This window comes from Salvelinus alpinus, chromosome 4, assembly GCF_045679555.1.
Source record: "Salvelinus alpinus chromosome 4, SLU_Salpinus.1, whole genome shotgun sequence".
Taxonomy (NCBI): Eukaryota; Metazoa; Chordata; class Actinopteri; order Salmoniformes; family Salmonidae; genus Salvelinus; species Salvelinus alpinus.
The window spans coordinates 12,555,942-12,577,933 of record NC_092089.1 but is presented as its reverse complement, the minus strand read 5'-3'; the positions used below and the strand labels follow the sequence as shown (position 1 = coordinate 12,577,933).

Below are 21,992 nucleotides of genomic sequence, written 5' to 3'. Positions count from 1 at the left end.
GTTTTGTGTCCACAGGGGCCGTTACATGTGTTATAAAGGTGAACAGCAGCTTATAAAGGCTTTATAGAGCGTTAATAAGCACTACATAACGTAGATCAGGGACTATGGACTGTGGCAGGGGACACGTCTCCTGCTACTGCTGTTTTGTGTCCACACGTTACATGTGTTATAAAGGTGAACAGCAGCTTATAAAGGGTCGATAAGCACTACATAACGTAGACCAGGGACTATGGACTGTGGCAGGGGACACGTCTCCTGCTGCTGCTGTTTAGTCCACACGTTACATGTGTTATAAAGGTGAACAGCAGCTTATAAAGGCTGTATAGGCCACTGCATAAGGTGCTTCACAGATCATTCATAAGCATGACACGTTTATGTGCGACGTTACCCATCTCCTTTGTCAGCTGTTCTTTCATTTGAATCAAAAGATGTAGTTGTTGGATAAAACTAGAAGGGAGGAGGGGGGGGGGGTAAAACAAGGATTATGAGCCCCCCCAAAAAATAGAACCATAACACATTTTAAAATGAAAACAATGTCTCTGCTGTCAGACTTGTATTTTCATGTAGACTATGGTGTCCTGCGATATTCCATAACGTACATAACAGAAGTTATTTAACCACGTTAGTTCTTCTCCTGCTATTGATGTCAACTCACCTGTTTCTCCTCAGAGAATAGGATCAGAATCTACAGGTATACATTAGCGGTGTGAACGTTTAAAACCTTTAAATTGAGATCCTTCGTGGTAAGAAAAATCCCTCACAGAAAAAAAGCTTTTTTTTTTTTGTTGGTTCACCACAAAATGTAAATCCCAGCTGGCTGGCCTGCTCTTTCTCTTCGCTAACGAAGCCAGTCATCAGTGTCATCAGTGTGTGTTCAGTCTTCAGTCTGTTGCGTGTAGAATATTCTAGAATATTAATTGATGACTGGCCCTGCTTTACTGAGTGTGCAAAGCTGTCATCAAGGCAAAGGGTGGCTTACTTTGAAGAATCTCAAATATAAAATATATATAAAACACTTTTGGTTACTACATTTGTGTTATTTCATAGTTTTGATGTCTTTACCATTATTATACAATGTAGAAAATAGTAAAAAATAAAGAAAAACCCTTGAGTTGGTGTGTCCAAGCTTTTGACTGGTCCTGTAGGTATGTACGGCAGGACCAAATGGGAGACATCGGTAGGAGCAGATCCATGTAATGCATTGTGGGTTAGCAGTAAAACCTTGATATCTGCTACTAGCCTTAACAGGAAGACGGTATCAAAAATACATTTAGCAGTGTTTTTATTCTCCTCATTCAGGTTGTAAAAGTAGGCTGATCAGGCAGCAGTGAGGACTTTTCCATATTGCACGGTACCGTCTTTACAAGCTAGCCGGAAGACTTCCAGTTTGGTGGAGCGCCATTTTCCGTTCCAATTTTCTGGAAGCTTGCTTCAGGCCTCGGGTATTTTCTGCATACAAAGGCAGCTAGTTTCTTTGCGAGGTTAAGTTTAGATCCTCGGGTTAGGTGGTTAACTGATTTCTGTACTCCCGACGTCCTTGGGTAGGTGGAGGGAGTCTGGAAGGGCATCTCGGGAATTCTCAGACACTCTTTGGGTTGTCTGAGAATTTATAGTGTGGCTTTTGATAATCCTTGGTTGGGGTCGAAGCGAAATATTTGTTGCAAATGTAATAAGATGGTGGTCTGATAGTCCAGGATAAAGCTGAATCAGGAAAGTTACAACTGGGGTTGGATTGAAAACCTACAGGAGGGTAGCACTCCAGGACCAGGGTTGGAGAGCCCTGTCCTATCAGATATCTTAGCAACATGTTTATCTAGCCGGCTAGCTAGCATAGTAGCTAATAACACCACAGATGAAAGGGTTCGTTATCATAGCCTTTGATAGTAGCTAATAACACCACAGATGAAAGGGTTCGTTATCATAGTCTTTGATAGTAGCTAATAACACCACAGATGAAAGGGTTAGTTATCATAGTCTTTGATAGTAGCTAATAACACCACAGATGAAAGGGTTCGTTATCATAGTCTTTGATAGTAGCTAATAACACCACAGATGAAAGGGTTAGTTATCATAGTCTTTGATAGTAGCTAATAACACCACAGATGAAAGGGTTCGTTATCATAGTCTTTGATAGTAGCTAATAACACCACAGATGAAAGGGTTCGTTATCATAGTCTTTGATAGTAGCTAATAACACCACAGATGAAAGGGTTAGTTATCATAGTCTTTGATAGTAGCTAATAACACCACAGATGAAAGGGTTAGTTATCACAGTCTTTGATAGTAGCTAATAACACCACAGATGAAAGGGATCGTTATCATAGTCTTTGATAGTAGCTAATATAGCTCGTTAGATAACACCACTACAGCCACGTTGATGTTAATTGGGGCCTGTTCATAGAGTTTTAAATATATATATACAGGTAACTGCCGAAATAAAAATAAACACCAACATAAAGTGTTTTAATTGGGCGTTGGGCCACCACCAGCCTCCAGAACACCTTCAATGAACCTCGACATAGATTCTACTAGTGTCTGGAACTCTATTGGAGGGATGCGACACCATTCTTCCACAATAAATTCCATCATTTGGTGTTTTGGTTGATGGTGGTGGAAAACGCCGTCTCAGGCGACGCTCCAGAATCTCAGATAAATGTTAAATTGGGTTTGAGATCTGGTGACACACACACACACACACACACACACACACACACACACACACACACACACACACACACACACACACACACACACACACACACACACTTTAAACCCCCTATGCTGCTTTGTCACCCCTCTTTCAATGTCACTGAGATCTCTTCTAGCCATGGTAGACAAAATAATGGGCAACGGGGCATTTTTATACATGACCCTGAGCATGATGTAGAAGCACCTGCTTTCAATATACTCTGTATCCCTCATTTACGCAAGGGTTTCCTTTATTTTGGCAGTTACCTGTATATATTTATTCTTGTTATTTTTCTAAATGTTTCATATTTCAAGTTATTACACATTTCATGATTTAGAATGTCAGATGACTTCATACAATTTACATTTAGATGGGTCAGGTACATTCAAGGTCAAGGACGTTTATACATTGCTCAAAGGCAGTGCTTCTCAATCTTGGTCCAGGGGACCCAACGGGGCGCACACCCCCAGCCCAGCCACCACACACCCCCAGACCAGCCACCACACACCCCCCGCCCCCACACACACCCAACCCCAATGAGAGGTTCGATATAGACCTAGGAATCTCACAGTGTTTTGATTCTGCGTTCTATCCTGTCTAGTCATTAGATTAGATGAGCGGTAGGAGCAGTAAGACATCTCTTACAATCTTGTTAGAACACAGAGATGTTTGAGTCTGCGTTCTATTGTCTAGTCATTAGATTAGATGAGTGGTAGGAGCAGTAAGACATCTCTTACAATCTTGTCAGAACAGAGATGTTTGATACTGCATTCTATTGTCTACTCCTTTCATGTCTGTGGTGGTCTTGAGTAATGCATAGGATGTGTTCCCAGACAGAACATAAATAGACAGTATGATGTATCTGGAGGGTAAACTCATCTGTCTGTCTCCAGGGAGTGCCAGGGAGAAGCCCATGAACCATGCGACTGCCAGACATGGAGGATGTGGCTGGCGGAAGTTACTGAGATGAGACCCCAAGAATGTAAGCATCTCTACTATTGAAGGATTAGTTTGTGTACTTCTTCATCTGTTGTTGTTGTTGATGTTGTTCATCTCTTGCTCTTTTACCTCAGTAGACTGTTGGATTAGCTTCATCTGTTGTTGATGTTGTTGATGTTGTGCATCTCTTGCTCTTTTACCTCAGTAGACTGTTGGATTAGTTTTCTAAAGGAAACCCAGTGTACTACTTCATCTGTTGTTGTTGTTGATGTTGTTGTGTATCTCTTGCTCTTTTACCTCAGTAGACTGTTGGATTAGTTTGTGTACTTCTTCATCTGTTGTTGTTGTTGTTGATGTTGTGCATCTCTTGCTCTTTTACCTCAGTAGACTGTTTATACCTCTTCACATACTAAATATGGCTTCTGTCCTTCATTACACATTACATCCAATGTCTTTTTGACTGAAGCAGAAATGTGGAATCAGTCACAGATGTTCTCTTTATGAAAGCCGATCAGTCGCCCAAACAGCTTCCCACTGAGGGAGCCACAACCCCAACACGTTTGTTTCCTGTGTGATGATATGGACACGTCTCCTTTAGAAGTCAAATCATCCCAAAACAAATTCAGCTGGTATCAAGTCACAGCTGCTCGGCTTGATATCTACCATCCATTGATGGACCGTTCACCTTCATGGACTCAAGTCTCGTGTCTCAAATGTCACCCTATTCTCTATATAGTACACTACTTTTGACTTGAGCCTTATATAGGGAATAGGGTGCCATTTGGGTCCAACTTGTAAGTCGCTCTGGATAAGAGCGTCTGCTAAATGACTTAAATGTAAAATTTGAGGCTTAGTCCTGCTCACATCACCACTTCAGATGCTAACTACAGGCAACACCAGGTTTCAGATGCTAGCTACAGACATCACCAGGTTTCAGATGCTAGCTACAGACATCACCAGGTTTCAGATGCTAGCTACAGACATCACCAGGTTTCAGATGCTAGCTACAGACATCACCAGGTTTCAGATGCTAGCTACAGACGACACCAGGTTTCAGACGCTAGCTACAGACGACACCAGGTTTCAGACGCTAGCTACAGACAACACCAGGTTTCAGACGCTAGCTACAGACGACACCAGGTTTCAGACGCTAGCTACAGACGACACCAGGTTTCAGACGCTAGCTACAGACGACACCAGGTTTCAGACGCTAGCTACAGACGACACCAGGTTTCAGACGCTAGCTACAGACGACACCAGGTTTCAGACGCTAGCTACAGACAACACCAGGTTTCAGACGCTAGCTACAGACACCACCAGGTTTCAGATGCTAGCTACAGACAACACCAGGTTTCAGACGCTAGCTACAGACGACACCAGGTTTCAGACGCTAGCTACAGACGACACCAGGTTTCAGACGCTAGCTACAGACGACACCAGGTTTCAGACGCTAGCTACAGACGACACCAGGTTTCAGAGGCTAGTTACAGGCGACACCAGGTTTCAGACGCTAGCTACAGGCGACACCAGGTTTCAGACGCTAGCTACAGGCGACACCAGGTTTCAGACGCTAGCTACGGACGACACCAGGTTTCAGACGCTAGCTACGGACATCACCAGGTTTCAGACGCTAGCTACAGACGACACCAGGTTTCAGACGCTAGCTACAGACATCACCAGGTTTCAGACGCTAGCTACAGACATCACCAGGTTTCAGACGCTAGCTACAGACGACACCAGGTTTCAGACGCTAGCTACAGACGACACCAGGTTTCAGACGCTAGTTACAGGCGACACCAGGTTTCAGACGCTAGCTACAGGCGACACCAGGTTTCAGACGCTAGCTACAGACGACACCAGGTTTCAGACGCTAGCTACAGACGACACCAGGTTTCAGACGCTAGCTACAGACGACACCAGGTTTCAGACGCTAGTTACAGGCGACACCAGGTTTCAGACGCTAGCTACAGGCGACACCAGGTTTCAGACGCTAGCTACGGGCGACACCAGGTTTCAGACGCTAGCTACGGACGACACCAGGTTTCAGACGCTAGCTACGGACATCACCAGGTTTCAGACGCTAGCTACAGACGACACCAGGTTTCAGACGCTAGCTACAGACATCACCAGGTTTCAGACGCTAGCTACAGACATCACCAGGTTTCAGACGCTAGCTACAGACATCACCAGGTTTCAGACGCTAGCTACAGACGACACCAGGTTTCAGACGCTAGTTACAGGCGACACCAGGTTTCAGACGCTAGCTACAGGCGACACCAGGTTTCAGATGCTAGCTACAGGCGACACCAGGTTTCAGATGCTAGCTACGGACGACACCAGGTTTCAGATGCTAGCTACGGACGACACCAGGTTTCAGATGCTAGCTACGGGCGACACCAGGTTTCAGATGCTAGCTACGGGCGACACCAGGTTTCAGATGCAAGCTACGGGCGACACCAGGTTTCAGATGCTAGCTACGGGCGACACCAGGTTTCAGATGCTAGCTACGGGCGACACCAGGTTTCAGATGCTAGCTACAGGCGACACCAGGTTTCAGATGCTAGCTACAGGCGACACCAGGTTTCAGATGCTAGCTACGGACATCACCAGGTTTCAGACGCTAGCTACAGGCGACACCAGGTTTCAGATGCTAGCTACAGACGACACCAGGTTTCAGACGCTAGCTACAGACGACACCAGGTTTCAGATGCTAGCTACAGACGACACCAGGTTTCAGACGCTAGCTACAGACGACACCAGGTTTCAGACGCTAGCTACAGACGACACCAGGTTTCAGACGCTAGCTACAGACGACACCAGGTTTCAGATGCTAGCTACAGACATCACCAGGTTTCAGATGCTAGCTACAGACATCACCAGGTTTCAGATGCTAGCTACAGACGACACCAGGTTTCAGACGCTAGCTACAGGCGACACCAGGTTTCAGACGCTAGCTACAGGCGACACCAGGTTTCAGACGCTAGCTACAGACGACACCAGGTTTCAGACGCTAGCTACAGACGACACCAGGTTTCAGACGCTAGCTACAGACGACACCAGGTTTCAAACGCTAGCTACAGACGACACCAGGTTTCAGACGCTAGCTACAGACGACACCAGGTTTCAGACGCTAGCTACAGACGACACCAGGTTTCAGACGCTAGCTACAGACGACACCAGGTTTCAGACGCTAGCTACAGACGACACCAGGTTTCAGACGCTAGCTACAGACGACACCAGGTTTCAGACGCTAGCTACAGACGACACCAGGTTTCAGACGCTAGCTACAGACGACACCAGGTTTCAGACGCTAGCTACAGACGACACCAGGTTTCAGACGCTAGCTACAGACGACACCAGGTTTCAGACGCTAGCTACAGACGACACCAGGTTTCAGACGCTAGCTACAGACGACACCAGGTTTCAAACGCTAGCTACAGACGACACCAGGTTTCAGACGCTAGCTACAGACGACACCAGGTTTCAGACGCTAGCTACAGACGACACCAGGTTTCAGACGCTAGCTACAGACGACACCAGGTTTCAGACGCTAGCTACAGACGACACCAGGTTTCAGACGCTAGCTACAGACGACACCAGGTTTCAGACGCTAGCTACAGACGACACCAGGTTTCAAACGCTAGCTACAGACGACACCAGGTTTCAGACGCTAGCTACAGACGACACCAGGTTTCAGACGCTAGCTACAGACGACACCAGGTTTCAGACGCTAGCTACAGACGACACCAGGTTTCAGACGCTAGCTACAGACGACACCAGGTTTCAGACGCTAGCTACAGACGACACCAGGTTTCAGACGCTAGCTACAGACGACACCAGGTTTCAGACGCTAGCTACAGACGACACCAGGTTTCAGACGCTAGCTACAGACGACACTAGGTTTCAGACGCTAGCTACAGACGACACCAGGTTTCAGATGCTAGCTACAGGCGACACCAGGTTTCAGATGCTAGCTACAGACATCACCAGGTTTCAGACGCTAGCTACAGACATCACCAGGTTTCAGACGCTAGCTACAGACGACACCAGGTTTCAGACGCTAGCTACAGACGACACCAGGTTTCAGATGCTAGCTACAGACAACACCAGGTTTCAGATGCTAGCTACAGACAACACCAGGTTTCAGACGCTAGTTACAGACGACACCAGGTTTCAGACGCTAGCTACAGACAACACCAGGTTTCAGACGCTAGCTACAGACAACACCAGGTTTCAGATGCTAGCCACAGACAACACCAGGTTTCAGATGCTAGCTACAGACGACACCAGGTTTCAGATGCTAGCTACAGACGACACCAGGTTTCAGATGCTAGCTACAGACGACACCAGGTTTCAGATGCTACCTACAGACGACACCAGGTTTCAGACGCTAGCTACAGACAACACCAGGTTTCAGACGCTAGCTACAGACATCACCAGGTTTCAGACGCTAGCTACAGACAACACCAGGTTTCAGATGCTAGCTACAGACAACACCAGGTTTCAGATGCTAGCTACAGACGACACCAGGTTTCAGATGCTAGCTACAGACAACACCAGGTTTCAGATGCTACCTACAGACGACACCAGGTTTCAGATGCTAGCTACAGACAACACCAGGTTTCAGACGCTAGCTACAGACATCACCAGGTTTCAGACGCTAGCTACAGACAACACCAGGTTTCAGATGCTAGCTACAGACAACACCAGGTTTCAGATGCTAGCTACAGACAACACCAGGTTTCAGATGCTAGCTACAGACAACACCAGGTTTCAGGCAGGAATAAAAGGTGTTATTGTTGTAGTATTGAAACCATTCTCCCTGGGTGCTTTTGTTCAGGCTTTCAAAGCTGTCACGGTTCCATTCTGTTCAGTCAGTGATTTTTCTCAAAAGTTACCCTATTCCCTACATAGGGCTCTGGTCAAAAGTAGTACACCATGTGTCCTATGCGCCTTGGTCAAAAGTAGTGTACTACATAGGGAATAGGGTGCCAATTAGGATGCTACCAGAGAATAAAGACGCAGTGTTTCAAAAGCAGCGATTTACCGGCAGGTTGAAATGGGCTATTAGGGAGAAAACACACACACACACACACTCTGTCTCTCTCTGTCTCTCTGTGTGTCTCTGTGTGTCTCTGTGTGTTTCTGTGTGTCTCTGTGTGTCTGTGTCTGTAGGTTGTAGGAACACTACCACTTTCCCCCCTCTCTGAATGCTGTGGAATGAGCCGTGTCCAGTTAGCTGTGTGTTGTTTTTCTCCCTGGGAAGTGGCTGGTGTGAGTCGTGTCCAGTTAGCTGTGTGTTGTTTTTCTCCCTGGGAAGTGGCTGGTGTGAGTCGTGTCCAGTTAGCTGTGTGTTGTTTTTCTCCCTGGGAAGTGGCTGGTGTGAGTCGTGTCCAGTTAGCTGTGTGTTGTTTTTCTCCCTGGGAAGTGGCTGGTGTGAGTCGTGTCCAGTTAGCTGTGTGTTGTTTTTCTCCCTGGGAAGTGGCTGGTGTGAGTCGTGTCCAGTTAGCTGTGTGTTGTTTTTCTCCCTGGGAAGTGGCTGGTGTGAGTCGTGTCCAGTTAGCTGTGTGTTGTTTTTCTCCCTGGGAAGTGGCTGGTGTGAGTCGTGTCCAGTTAGCTGTGTGTTGTTTTTCTCCCTGGGAAGTGGCTGGTGTGAGTCGTGTCCAGTTAGCTGTGTGTTGTTTTTCTCCCTGGGAAGTGGCTGGTGTGAGTCGTGTCCAGTTAGCTGTGTGTTGTTTTTCTCCCTGGGAAGTGGCTGGTGTGAGTCGTGTCCAGTTAGCTGTGTGTTGTTTTTCTCCCTGGGAAGTGGCTGGTGTGAGTCGTGTCCAGTTAGCTGTGTGTTGTTTTTCTCCCTGGGAAGTGGCTGGTGTGAGTGAAGCCTATGAAGACGCAGCCAACTGCTTGTGGTTACTGTCTAACGCCAAACCCTGCGCCAACTGCAAGTCTCCTATTCAGAAGAACGAAGGCTGCAACCACATGCAGTGTGCTAAGGTAGGTAGACCAACGGTGTCTTGGACATTGAGTACCAAATGGCACCCTACTCCCTATATATAGTGCACTACTTTTGACCAGAGTCTATGGGGCCCTAGTCAGAAGTAGTGCACTAAATAGAGAATAGGGAGCCATTTGGGAGGTAACAAGGTTTGGGAGGATATCTATCTGAGGAATGTTATAATTAAGCAATAAGGCCCGAGTGGGTATGCTAAGGGCTGCTCTTAAGTACGACACAACGCGGAGTGCCTGGACACAGCCCTTAGCCGTGGTATATTGGCCATATATCACAAACTCCCGAGGTGCCTTTTTGCTTAATTATAAACTGGTTACCAACGTAATTAGAGCAGTAAAAATACATGTTTTTGTCATACCCGTGGTATACGGTCTGATATACAACGACTGTCAGCCAATCAGCATTCAGGGCTGGAACCACCCAGTTTATAATGTTAGATACGCCAGGGAATGTATTTGAGGACCGAGAGTTATCTGTAAAATGCTGTTTGGTTATGGTCAGGGGAAAGTAGGGCAACTCTCTGATGGTGTGGCGCTCTTAAGGGTCTAATCACATTCAACCCTTTGAAACTTGGATCCCTCTGTTATATACAGTGCATCCAGTGCACAGTACCTTCAGAACGAATTCATAACCCTTGACTTAGTCCACATGTTGTTGTATTACAGCCTGAACTCAAAATGGATTAAATATGTTGTTTTTTCACCCCTCTACACAAACTACCCCTTAATGACAAAGTGAAAACATGTTTTTAGAAACGTTTGCAAATTGATTGCAAATGAAATATTTTTTTGTAAATTTGATATTTCTATAAGTATTTATGCCTCTGAGTCACACATTAGAATCACCTCTGCCAGCGATTACAGCTGTGATGCTTTCTGGGTAAGTCTCTAAGACCTTTGCACACCTTGATTGTACAATATTTGCATATTATTCTTTTAAAAAATTCTTCAAGCTCTGTCAAGTTGGTTGTTAATCATTGCTACACAGCCATTTTCAAGTCTTGCCACCGATATTCAAGCTGATTTTAAAGTCCAAACTGTGACTAGGCTACTCCCAACAGCCAATTAAAACATGTCTCACGTTGTCACATTCAACACAACCAGAAATCAGAGAAGAGATCTGTCGCTTAGGCCTAAATCACATCCACCAGGACTGCTCTGCTGTAGCTGAAACAGATGAATGGGTATGTTGAGAGTAGAGAGACACGGGCCTTGGGGAATGTCGTCAGCTCTGTACTAGCCTTGGGGACTGTCGTCAGCTCTGTACTAGCCCTGGGGACTGTCGTCAGCTCTGTACTAGCCTGAGGACTGTCGTCAGCTCTGTACTAGCCTTGGGGACTGTCGTCAGCTCTGTACTAGCCTTGGGGACTGTCGTCAGCTCTGTACTAGCCTTGGGGACTGTCGTCAGCTCTGTACTAGCCTTGGGGACTGTCGTCAGCTCTGTACTAGCCCGGGGACTGTCGTCAGCTCTGTACTAGCCTTGGGGACTGTCGTCAGCTCTGTATTAGCCTTGGGGACTGTCGTCAGCTCTGTACTAGCCTTGGGGACTGTCGTCAGCTCTGTACTAGCCTTGGGGACTGTCGTCAGCTCTGTACTAGCCTGGGGACTGTCGTCAGCTCTGTACTAGCCTTGGGGACTGTCGTCAGCTCTGTACTAGCCTGAGGGCTGTAGTGACAGGTCTGTTGTACTACATGATGTTGTAGGGCTGTAGTGACAGGTCTGTTGTACTAGCCTGAGGGCTGTAGTGACAGGTCTGTTGTACTACATGATGTTGTAGGGCTGTAGTGACAGGTCTGTTGTAGGGCTGTAGTGACAGGTCTGTTGTACTACATGATGTTGTAGGTCTCTCTCTCTCTGTTACTCTCTCTCTCTCTCTCTCTGTTACTCTCTCCTCTCTTCTCTCTGTTACTCTCTCTCTCTCTGTGTTACTCTCTCTCTTCTCTCTCTGTTACTCTCGCTTCTCTCTGTCTCTCTCTCTTCTCTCTGTCTCTTCTCTCTCTCTCTTCTCTCTGTCTCTCTCTCTGTCAGTCACTATATACTATAGATTATCTTGAGTGTCATCCAAGTCCTGTCTCCTCAGGACAACAGTGGTTTCAGCAATTGGCTTTGTGTTTTAGTTTCCTTTTTACATTGTCACCGTACAGACAGACAGCAAAGCAGTGTTTCTAGTGGGAACCACCGAGGGCTGAATAGGACTGTAAATCATGTTGACAGCTAGTAGTGTTGGGTGGTTTTAACTCTAGTTCGGACATTTCCCCCAGATGGATAGATCTGTATGCAGTGTGTAAACGGATGGAGTGACTCCCTGGCGGCAGATCAAAAGAACCCATAGAGGACCATTGATTAGTTTTAAACCACAGGGGGAAAACTCTTGTTCAGTTCCGCGTTCCAGCAACCTCTTGAGCTTCAGGCCAGCTACCCAGACACAGACCGTCGTTGGCCGGCTCCCTTATAGTCCCAGGCTTTAGAGGTTAGGGTCTTGGTATTTCCTGCTACTGACCTTTAGCCATGCCAGAGGTTAGGGTCTTGGTATTTCCTGCTACTGACCTTTAGTCATGCCAGAGGTTAGGGTCTTGGTATTTCCTGCTGTTGACCTTTAGCCATGCCAGAGGTTAGGGCCTTGGTATTTCCTGCTACTGACCTTTAGTCATGCCAGAGGTTAGGGTCTTGGTATTTCCTGCTACTGACCTTTAGTCATGCCAGAGGTTAGGACCTTGGTATTTCCTGCTGTTGACCTTTAGTCATGCCAGAGGTTAGGGCCTTGGTATTTCCTGCTGTTGACCTTTAGCCATGCCAGAGGTTAGGGCCTTGGTATTTCCTGCTACTGACCTTTAGTCATGCCAGAGGTTAGGGCCTTGGTATTTCCTGCTGTTGACCTTTAGTCATGCCAGAGGTTAGGGCCTTGGTATTTCCTGCTACTGACCTTTAGCCATGCCAGAGGTTAGGGTCTTGGTATTTCCTGCTACTGACCTTTAGTCATGCCAGAGGTTAGGGCCTTGGTATTTCCTGCTGTTGACCTTTAGCCATGCCAGAGGTTAGGGCCTTGGTATTTCCTGCTACTGACCTTTAGTCATGCCAGAGGTTAGGGCCTTGGTATTTCCTGCTGTTGACCTTTAGTCATGCCAGAGGTTAGGGCCTTGGTATTTCCTGCTACTGACCTTTAGCCATGCCAGAGGTTAGGGCCTTGGTATTTCCTGCTACTGACCTTTAGTCATGCCAGAGGTTAGGGCCTTGGTATTTCCTGCTACTGACCTTTAGTCATGCCAGAGGTTAGGGCCTTGGTATTTCCTGCTACTGACCTTTAGTCATGCCAGAGGTTAGGGCCTTGGTATTTCCTGCTACTGACCTTTAGTCATGCCAGAGGTTAGGGCCTTGGTATTTCCTGCTACTGACCTTTAGTCATGCCACAGGTTAGGGCTTTGGTATTTCCTGCTACTGACCTTTAGTCATGCCAGAGGTTAGGGCCTTGGTATTTCCTGCTACTGACCTTTAGTCATGCCACAGGTTAGGGCCTTGGTATTTCCTGCTACTGACCTTTAGTCATGCCAGAGGTTAGGGCCTTGGTATTTCCTGCTACTGACCTTTAGTCATGCCAGAGGTTAGGGCCTTGGTATTTCCTGCTGTTGACCTTTAGTCATGCCAGAGGTTAGGGCCTTGGTATTTCCTGCTGTTGACCTTTAGCCATGCCAGAGGTTAGGGCCTTGGTATTTCCTGCTGTTGACCTTTAGTCATGCCAGAGGTTAGGGTCTTGGTATTTCCTGCTAGTGACCTTTAGTCATGCCAGAGGTTAGGGCCTTGGTATTTCCTGCTGTTGACCTTTAGTCATGCCAGAGGTTAGGGCCTTGGTATTTCCTGCTACTGACCTTTAGTCATGCCAGAGGTTAGGGCCTTGGTATTTCCTGCTACTGACCTTTAGTCATGCCAGAGGTTAGGGCCTTGGTATTTCCTGCTGTTGACCTTTAGTCATGCCAGAGGTTAGGGCCTTGGTATTTCCTGCTACTGACCTTTAGTCATGCCAGAGGTTAGGGCCTTGGTATTTCCTGCTACTGACCTTTAGTCATGCCAGAGGTTAGGGCCTTGGTATTTCCTGCTGTCGACCTTTAGTCATGCCAGAGGTTAGGGCCTTGGTATTTCCTGCTACTGACCTTTAGTCATGCCAGAGGTTAGGGCCTTGGTATTTCCTGCTACTGACCTTTAGTCATGCCAGAGGTTAGGGCCTTGGTATTTCCTGCTGTTGACCTTTAGTCATGCCAGAGGTTAGGGCCTTGGTATTTCCTGCTGTTGACCTTTAGTCATGCCAGAGGTTAGGGCCTTGGTATTTCCTGCTACTGACCTTTAGTCATGCCAGAGGTTAGGGCCTTGGTATTTCCTGCTGTTGACCTTTAGCCATGCCAGAGGTTAGGGCCTTGGTATTTCCTGCTGTTGACCTTTAGTCATGCCAGAGGTTAGGGCCTTGGTATTTCCTGCTGTTGACCTTTAGCCATGCCAGAGGTTAGGGCCTTGGTATTTCCTGCTACTGACCTTTAGTCATGCCAGAGGTTAGGGCCTTGGTATTTCCTGCTGTTGACCTTTAGTCATGCCAGAGGTTAGGACCTTGGTATTTCCTGCTACTGATCTTTAGTCATGCCAGAGGTTAGGGCCTTGGTATTTCCTGCTGTTGACCTTTAGTCATGCCAGAGGTTAGGGCCTTGGTATTTCCTGCTACTGACCTTTAGTCATGCCAGAGGTTAGGGCCTTGGTATTTCCTGCTGTTGACCTTTAGTCATGCCAGAGGTTAGGACCTTGGTATTTCCTGCTACTGATCTTTAGTCATGCCAGAGGTTAGGGCCTTGGTATTTCCTGCTGTTGACCTTTAGTCATGCCAGAGGTTAGGGCCTTGGTATTTCCTGCTGTTGACCTTTAGTCATGCCAGAGGTTAGGGCCTTGGTATTTCCTGCTGTTGACCTTTAGTCATGCCAGAGGTTAGGGTCTTGGTATTTCCTGCTGTTGACCTTTAGCCATGCCAGAGGTTAGGGCCTTGGTATTTCCTGCTACTGACCTTTAGTCATGCCAGAGGTTAGGGCCTTGGTATTTCCTGCTGTTGACCTTTAGTCATGCCAGAGGTTAGGACCTTGGTATTTCCTGCTACTGACCTTTAGTCATGCCAGAGGTTAGGGCCTTGGTATTTCCTGCTGTTGACCTTTAGTCATGCCAGAGGTTAGGGCCTTGGTATTTCCTGCTACTGACCTTTAGTCATGCCAGAGGTTAGGGTCTTGGTATTTCCTGCTGTTGACCTTTAGTCATGCCAGAGGTTAGGGTCTTGGTATTTCCTGCTGTTGACCTTTAGCCATGCCAGAGGTTAGGGCCTTGGTATTTCCTGCTACTGACCTTTAGTCATGCCAGAGGTTAGGGCCTTGGTATTTCCTGCTGTTGACCTTTAGTCATGCCAGAGGTTAGGACCTTGGTATTTCCTGCTACTGACCTTTAGTCATGCCAGAGGTTAGGGCCTTGGTATTTCCTGCTGTTGACCTTTAGTCATGCCAGAGGTTAGGGCCTTGGTATTTCCTGCTACTGACCTTTAGTCATGCCAGAGGTTAGGGTCTTGGTATTTCCTGCTGTTGACCTTTAGTCATGCCAGAGGTTAGGGCCTTGGTATTTCCTGCTACTGACCTTTAGTCATGCCAGAGGTTAGGGCCTTGGTATTTCCTGCTGTTGACCTTTAGTCATGCCACAGGTTAGGGCCTTGGTATTTCCTGCTACTGACCTTTAGTCATGCCAGAGGTTAGGGCCTTGGTATTTCCTGCTACTGACCTTTAGTCATGCCAGAGGTTAGGGCCTTGGTATTTCCTGCTACTGACCTTTAGTCATGCCAGAGGTTAGGGCCTTGGTATTTCCTGCTACTGACCTTTAGCCATGCCAGAGGTTAGGGCCTTGGTATTTCCTGCTACTGACCTTTAGTCATGCCAGAGGTTAGGGCCTTGGTATTTCCTGCTACTGACCTTTAGTCATGCCACAGGTTAGGGCCTTGGTATTTCCTGCTGTTGACCTTTAGTCATGCCACAGGTTAGGGTCTTGGTATTTCCTGCTACTGACCTTTAGTCATGCCACAGGTTAGGGCCTTGGTATTTCCTGCTACTGACCTTTAGCCATGCCAGAGGTTAGGGCCTTGGTATTTCCTGCTACTGACCTTTAGTCATGCCAGAGGTTAGGGCCTTGGTATTTCCTGCTACTGACCTTTAGCCATGCCAGAGGTTAGGGCCTTGGTATTTCCTGCTACTGACCTTTAGTCATGCCAGAGGTTAGGGCCTTGGTATTTCCTGCTACTGACCTTTAGTCATGTCAGAGGTTAGGGCCTTGGTATTTCCTGCTACTGACCTTTAGCCATGCCAGAGGTTAGGGCCTTGGTATTTCCTGCTACTGACCTTTAGTCATGCCAGAGGTTAGGGCCTTGGTATTTCCTGCTACTGACCTTTAGTCATGCCAGAGGTTAGGGCCTTGGTATTTCCTGCTACTGACTGACTGCCTTTAGTCATGCCAGAGGTTAGGGTCTTGGTATTTCCTGCTACTGACTGACTGCCTTTAGTCATGCCAGAGGTTAGGGCCTTGGTATTTCCTGCTACTGACCTTTAGTCATGCCAGAGGTTAGGGCCTTGGTATTTCCTGCTACTGACCTTTAGTCATGCCAGAGGTTAGGGCCTTGGTATTTCCTGCTACTGACTGACTGCCTTTAGTCATGCCAGAGGTTAGGGTCTTGGTATTTCCTGCTACTGACCTTTAGTCATGCCAGAGGTTAGGACCTTGGTATTTCCTGCTACTGACCTTTAGTCATGCCAGAGGTTAGGACCTTGGTATTTCCTGCTACTGACCTTTAGTCATGCCAGAGGTTAGGGCCTTGGTATTTCCTGCTACTGACCTTTAGTCATGCCAGAGGTTAGGGCCTTGGTATTTCCTGCTACTGACCTTTAGTCATGCCAGAGGTTAGGGCCTTGGTATTTCCTGCTACTGACCTTTAGTCATGCCAGAGGTTAGGGTCTTGGTATTTCCTGCTACTGACCTTTAGCCATGCCAGAGGTTAGGGTCTTGGTATTTCCTGCTACTGACCTTTAGTCATGCCAGAGGTTAGGGCCTTGGTATTTCCTGCTACTGACCTTTAGTCATGCCAGAGGTTAGGGTCTTGGTATTTCCTGCTGTTGACCTTTAGCCATGCCAGAGGTTAGGGCCTTGGTATTTCCTGCTGTTGACCTTTAGCCATGCCAGAGGTTAGGGTCTTGGTATTTCCTGCTACTGACCTTTAGTCATGCCAGAGGTTAGGGCCTTGGTATTTACTGCTACTGACCTTTAGCCATGCCAGAGGTTAGGGTCTTGGTATTTCCTGCTACTGACTGACTGCCTTTAGTCATGCCAGAGGTTAGGGTCTTGGTATTTCCTGCTACTGACCTTTAGTCATGCCAGAGGTTAGGGCCTTGGTATTTCCTGCTACTGACCTTTAGTCATGCCAGAGGTTAGGGTCTTGGTATTTCCTGCTACTGACCTTTAGTCATGCCAGAGGTTAGGGTCTTGGTATTTCCTGCTACTGACCTTTAGTCATGCCAGAGGTTAGGGTCTTGGTATTTCCTGCTGTTGACCTTTAGTCATGCCAGAGGTTAGGGCCTTGGTATTTCCTGCTACTGACCTTTAGTCATGCCAGAGGTTAGGACCTTGGTATTTCCTGCTACTGACCTTTAGTCATGCCAGAGGTTAGGGTCTTGGTATTTCCTGCTACTGACCTTTAGTCATGCCAGAGGTTAGGGTCTTGGTATTTCCTGCTGTTGACCTTTAGTCATGCCAGAGGTTAGGGTCTTGGTATTTCCTGCTACTGACCTTTAGCCATGCCAGAGGTTAGGGCCTTGGTATTTCCTGCTACTGACCTTTAGTCATGCCAGAGGTTAGGGTCTTGGTATTTCCTGCTACTGACCTTTAGTCATGCCAGAGGTTAGGACCTTGGTATTTACTGCTACTGACCTTTAGCCATGCCAGAGGTTAGGGCCTTGGTATTTACTGCTCCTGACCTTTAGTCATGCCAGAGGTTAGGGTCTTGGTATTTCCTGCTACTGACTGACTGCCTTTAGCCATGCCAGAGGTTAGGGCCTTGGTATTTCCTGCTACTGACCTTTAGTCATGCCAGAGGTTAGGGTCTTGGTATTTCCTGCTACGGACCTTTAGTCATGCCAGAGATTAGGGTCTTGGTATTTCCTGCTACTGACCTTTAGTCATGCCAGAGGTTAGGGTCTTGGTATTTCCTGCTACGGACCTTTAGTCATGCCAGAGATTAGGGTCTTGGTATTTCCTGCTACTGACCTTTAGTCATGCCAGAGGTTAGGGTCTTGGTATTTCCTGCTACTGACCTTTAGTCATGCCAGAGGTTAGGGCCTTGGTATTTCCTGCTACTGACCTTTAGTCATGCCAGAGGTTAGGGCCTTGGTATTTCCTGCTGTTGACCTTTAGTCATGCCAGAGATTAGGGCCTTGGTATTTCCTGCTACTGACCTTTAGTCATGCCAGAGGTTAGGGTCTTGGTATTTCCTGCTACTGACCTTTAGTCATGCCAGAGGTTAGGGTCGTGGTATTTCCTGCTACTGACCTTTAGTCATGCCAGAGGTTAGGGCCTTGGTATTTCCTGCTGTTGACCTTTAGTCATGCCAGAGGTTAGGGCCTTGGTATTTCCTGCTACTGACCTTTAGTCATGCCAGAGGTTAGGGCCTTGGTATTTCCTGCTGTTGACCTTTAGTCATGCCAGAGGTTAGGGCCTTGGTATTTCCTGCTACTGACCTTTAGTCATGCCAGAGGTTAGGGCCTTGGTATTTCCTGCTACTGACCTTTAGTCATGCCAGAGGTTAGGGTCTTGCTATTTCCTGCTACTGACCTTTAGTCATGCCAGAGATTAGGGCCTTGGTATTTCCTGCTGTTGACCTTTAGTCATGCCAGAGGTTAGGGCCTTGGTATTTCCTGCTACTGACCTTTAGTCATGCCAGAGGTTAGGGCCTTGGTATTTCCTGCTACTGACCTTTAGTCATGCCAGAGGTTAGGGCCTTGGTATTTCCTGCTACTGACCTTTAGTCATGCCAGAGGTTAGGGTCGTGGTATTTCCTGCTACTGACCTTTAGTCATGCCAGAGGTTAGGGCCTTGGTATTTCCTGCTACTGACCTTTAGTCATGCCAGAGATTAGGGTCTTGGTATTTCCTGCTACTGACCTTTAGTCATGCCAGAGGTTAGGGTCTTGGTATTTCCTGCTACTGACCTTTAGTCATGCCAGAGGTTAGGGCCTTGGTATTTCCTGCTACTGACCTTTAGTCATGCCAGAGGTTAGGGCCTTGGTATTTCCTGCTGTTGACCTTTAGTCATGCCAGAGATTAGGGCCTTGGTATTTCCTGCTACTGACCTTTAGTCATGCCAGAGGTTAGGGTCTTGGTATTTCCTGCTACTGACCTTTAGTCATGCCAGAGGTTAGGGTCGTGGTATTTCCTGCTACTGACCTTTAGTCATGCCAGAGGTTAGGGCCTTGGTATTTCCTGCTGTTGACCTTTAGTCATGCCAGAGGTTAGGGCCTTGGTATTTCCTGCTACTGACCTTTAGTCATGCCAGAGGTTAGGGCCTTGGTATTTCCTGCTGTTGACCTTTAGTCATGCCAGAGGTTAGGGCCTTGGTATTTCCTGCTACTGACCTTTAGTCATGCCAGAGGTTAGGGCCTTGGTATTTCCTGCTACTGACCTTTAGTCATGCCAGAGGTTAGGGTCTTGGTATTTCCTGCTACTGACCTTTAGTCATGCCAGAGATTAGGGCCTTGGTATTTCCTGCTGTTGACCTTTAGTCATGCCAGAGGTTAGGGCCTTGGTATTTCCTGCTACTGACCTTTAGTCATGCCAGAGGTTAGGGCCTTGGTATTTCCTGCTACTGACCTTTAGTCATGCCAGAGGTTAGGGCCTTGGTATTTCCTGCTACTGACCTTTAGTCATGCCAGAGGTTAGGGTCGTGGTATTTCCTGCTACTGACCTTTAGTCATGCCAGAGGTTAGGGCCTTGGTATTTCCTGCTACTGACCTTTAGTCATGCCAGAGGTTAGGGCCTTGGTATTTCCTGCTGTTGACCTTTAGCCATGCCAGAGGTTAGGGTCTTGGTATTTCCTGCTACTGACCTTTAGTCATGCCAGAGGTTAGGGCCTTGGTATTTCCTGCTACTGACCTTTAGTCATGCCAGAGGTTAGGGTCTTGGTATTTCCTGCTACTGACCTTTAGTCATGCCAGAGGTTAGGACCTTGGTATTTCCTGCTACTGACCTTTAGTCATGCCAGAGGTTAGGGTCTTGGTATTTCCTGCTACTGACCTTTAGTCATGCCAGAGGTTAGGGCCTTGGTATTTCCTGCTGTTGACCTTTAGTCATGCCAGAGGTTAGGGCCTTGGTATTTCCTGCTACTGACCTTTAGTCATGCCAGAGGTTAGGGTCTTGGTATTTCCTGCTACTGACCTTTAGTCATGCCAGAGGTTAGGGCCTTGGTATTTCCTGCTGTTGACCTTTAGTCATGCCAGAGGTTAGGGTCTTGGTATTTCCTGCTACTGACCTTTAGTCATGCCAGAGGTTAGGGCCTTGGTATTTCCTGCTACTGACCTTTAGTCATGCCAGAGGTTAGGGCCTTGGTATTTCCTGCTACTGACCTTTAGTCATGCCAGAGGTTAGGGTCTTGGTATTTCCTGCTACTGACCTTTAGTCATGCCAGAGGTTAGGTTCTTGGTATTTCCTGCTACTGACCTTTAGTCATGCCAGAGGTTAGGGTCTTGGTATTTCCTGCTACTGACCTTTAGTCATGCCAGAGGTTAGGGTCTTGGTATTTCCTGCTACTGACCTTTAGTCATGCCAGAGGTTAGGACCTTGGTATTTCCTGCTACTGACCTTTAGTCATGCCAGAGGTTAGGGTCTTGGTATTTCCTGCTACTGACCTTTAGTCATGCCAGAGGTTAGGGCCTTGGTATTTCCTGCTGTTGACCTTTAGTCATGCCAGAGGTTAGGGCCTTGGTGATTTCCTGCTACTGACCTTTAGTCATGCCAGAGGTTAGGGTCTTGGTATTTCCTGCTACTGACCTTTAGTCATGCCAGAGGTTAGGGCCTTGGTATTTCCTGCTGTTGACCTTTAGTCATGCCAGAGGTTAGGACCTTGGTATTTCCTGCTACTGACCTTTAGTCATGCCAGAGGTTAGGGTCTTGGTATTTCCTGCTACTGACCTTTAGTCATGCCAGAGGTTAGGGTCTTGGTATTTCCTGCTACTGACCTTTAGTCATGCCAGAGGTTAGGGTCTTGGTATTTCCTGCTACTGACCTTTAGCCATGCCAGAGGTTAGGGCCTTGGTATTTCCTGCTACTGACCTTTAGTCATGCCAGAGGTTAGGGTCTTGGTATTTCCTGCTGTTGACCTTTAGTCATGCCAGAGGTTAGGGTCGTGGTATTTCCTGCTACTGACCTTTAGTCATGCCAGAGGTTAGGGTCTTGGTATTTCCTGCTGTTGACCTTTAGTCATGCCAGAGGTTAGGGTCTTGGTATTTCCTGCTACTGACCTTTAGTCATGCCAGAGGTTAGGGTCTTGGTATTTCCTGCTGTTGACCTTTAGTCATGCCAGAGGTTAGGGCCTTGGTATTTCCTGCTACTGACCTTTAGTCATGCCAGAGGTTAGGGCCTTGGTATTTCCTGCTACTGACCTTTAGTCATGCCAGAGGTTAGGGCCTTGGTATTTCCTGCTGTTGACCTTTAGTCATGCCAGAGGTTAGGGCCTTGGTATTTCCTGCTACTGACCTTTAGTCATGCCAGAGGTTAGGGTCTTGGTATTTCCTGCTACTGACCTTTAGTCATGCCAGAGGTTAGGGTCTTGGTATTTCCTGCTACTGACCTTTAGTCATGCCAGAGGTTAGGGCCTTGGTATTTCCTGCTGTTGACCTTTAGTCATGCCAGAGGTTAGGGTCTTGGTATTTCCTGCTACTGACCTTTAGTCATGCCAGAGGTTAGGGTCTTGGTATTTCCTGCTACTGACCTTTAGTCATGCCAGAGGTTAGGGTCTTGGTATTTCCTGCTGTTGACCTTTAGTCATGCCAGAGGTTAGGGCCTTGGTATTTCCTGCTACTGACCTTTAGTCATGCCAGAGGTTAGGGCCTTGGTATTTCCTGCTGTTGACCTTTAGTCATGCCAGAGGTTAGGGTCGTGGTATTTCCTGCTACTGACCTTTAGTCATGCCAGAGGTTAGGGCCTTGGTATTTCCTGCTACTGACCTTTAGTCATGCCAGAGGTTAGGGCCTTGGTATTTCCTGCTGTTGACCTTTAGTCATGCCAGAGGTTAGGGTCGTGGTATTTCCTGCTACTGA

At 47.4% G+C, this 21,992-nt stretch overlaps 1 protein-coding gene across 6 annotated transcripts in view; it reads left to right on the top strand.

Annotated features, from left to right (window-relative positions):
* The window catches only part of LOC139572858 (ankyrin repeat and IBR domain-containing protein 1-like), a 103,363-nt gene that overhangs the window by 43,905 nt on the left and 37,466 nt on the right, over nt 1-21,992 (top strand). For all 6 annotated transcript variants that reach the window (XR_011674504.1, XR_011674505.1, XM_071395673.1 and 3 more), the window contains exons 10-11: nt 3,583-3,671; nt 9,489-9,619. Coding sequence is in view for 4 of the 6 variants with exons in the window: in XM_071395673.1 (XP_071251774.1) it covers nt 3,583-3,671; nt 9,489-9,619 (220 nt within the window). In the remaining 2 variants the exon portion in view is untranslated. The remainder of the gene's footprint in view (nt 1-3,582; nt 3,672-9,488; nt 9,620-21,992) is intronic.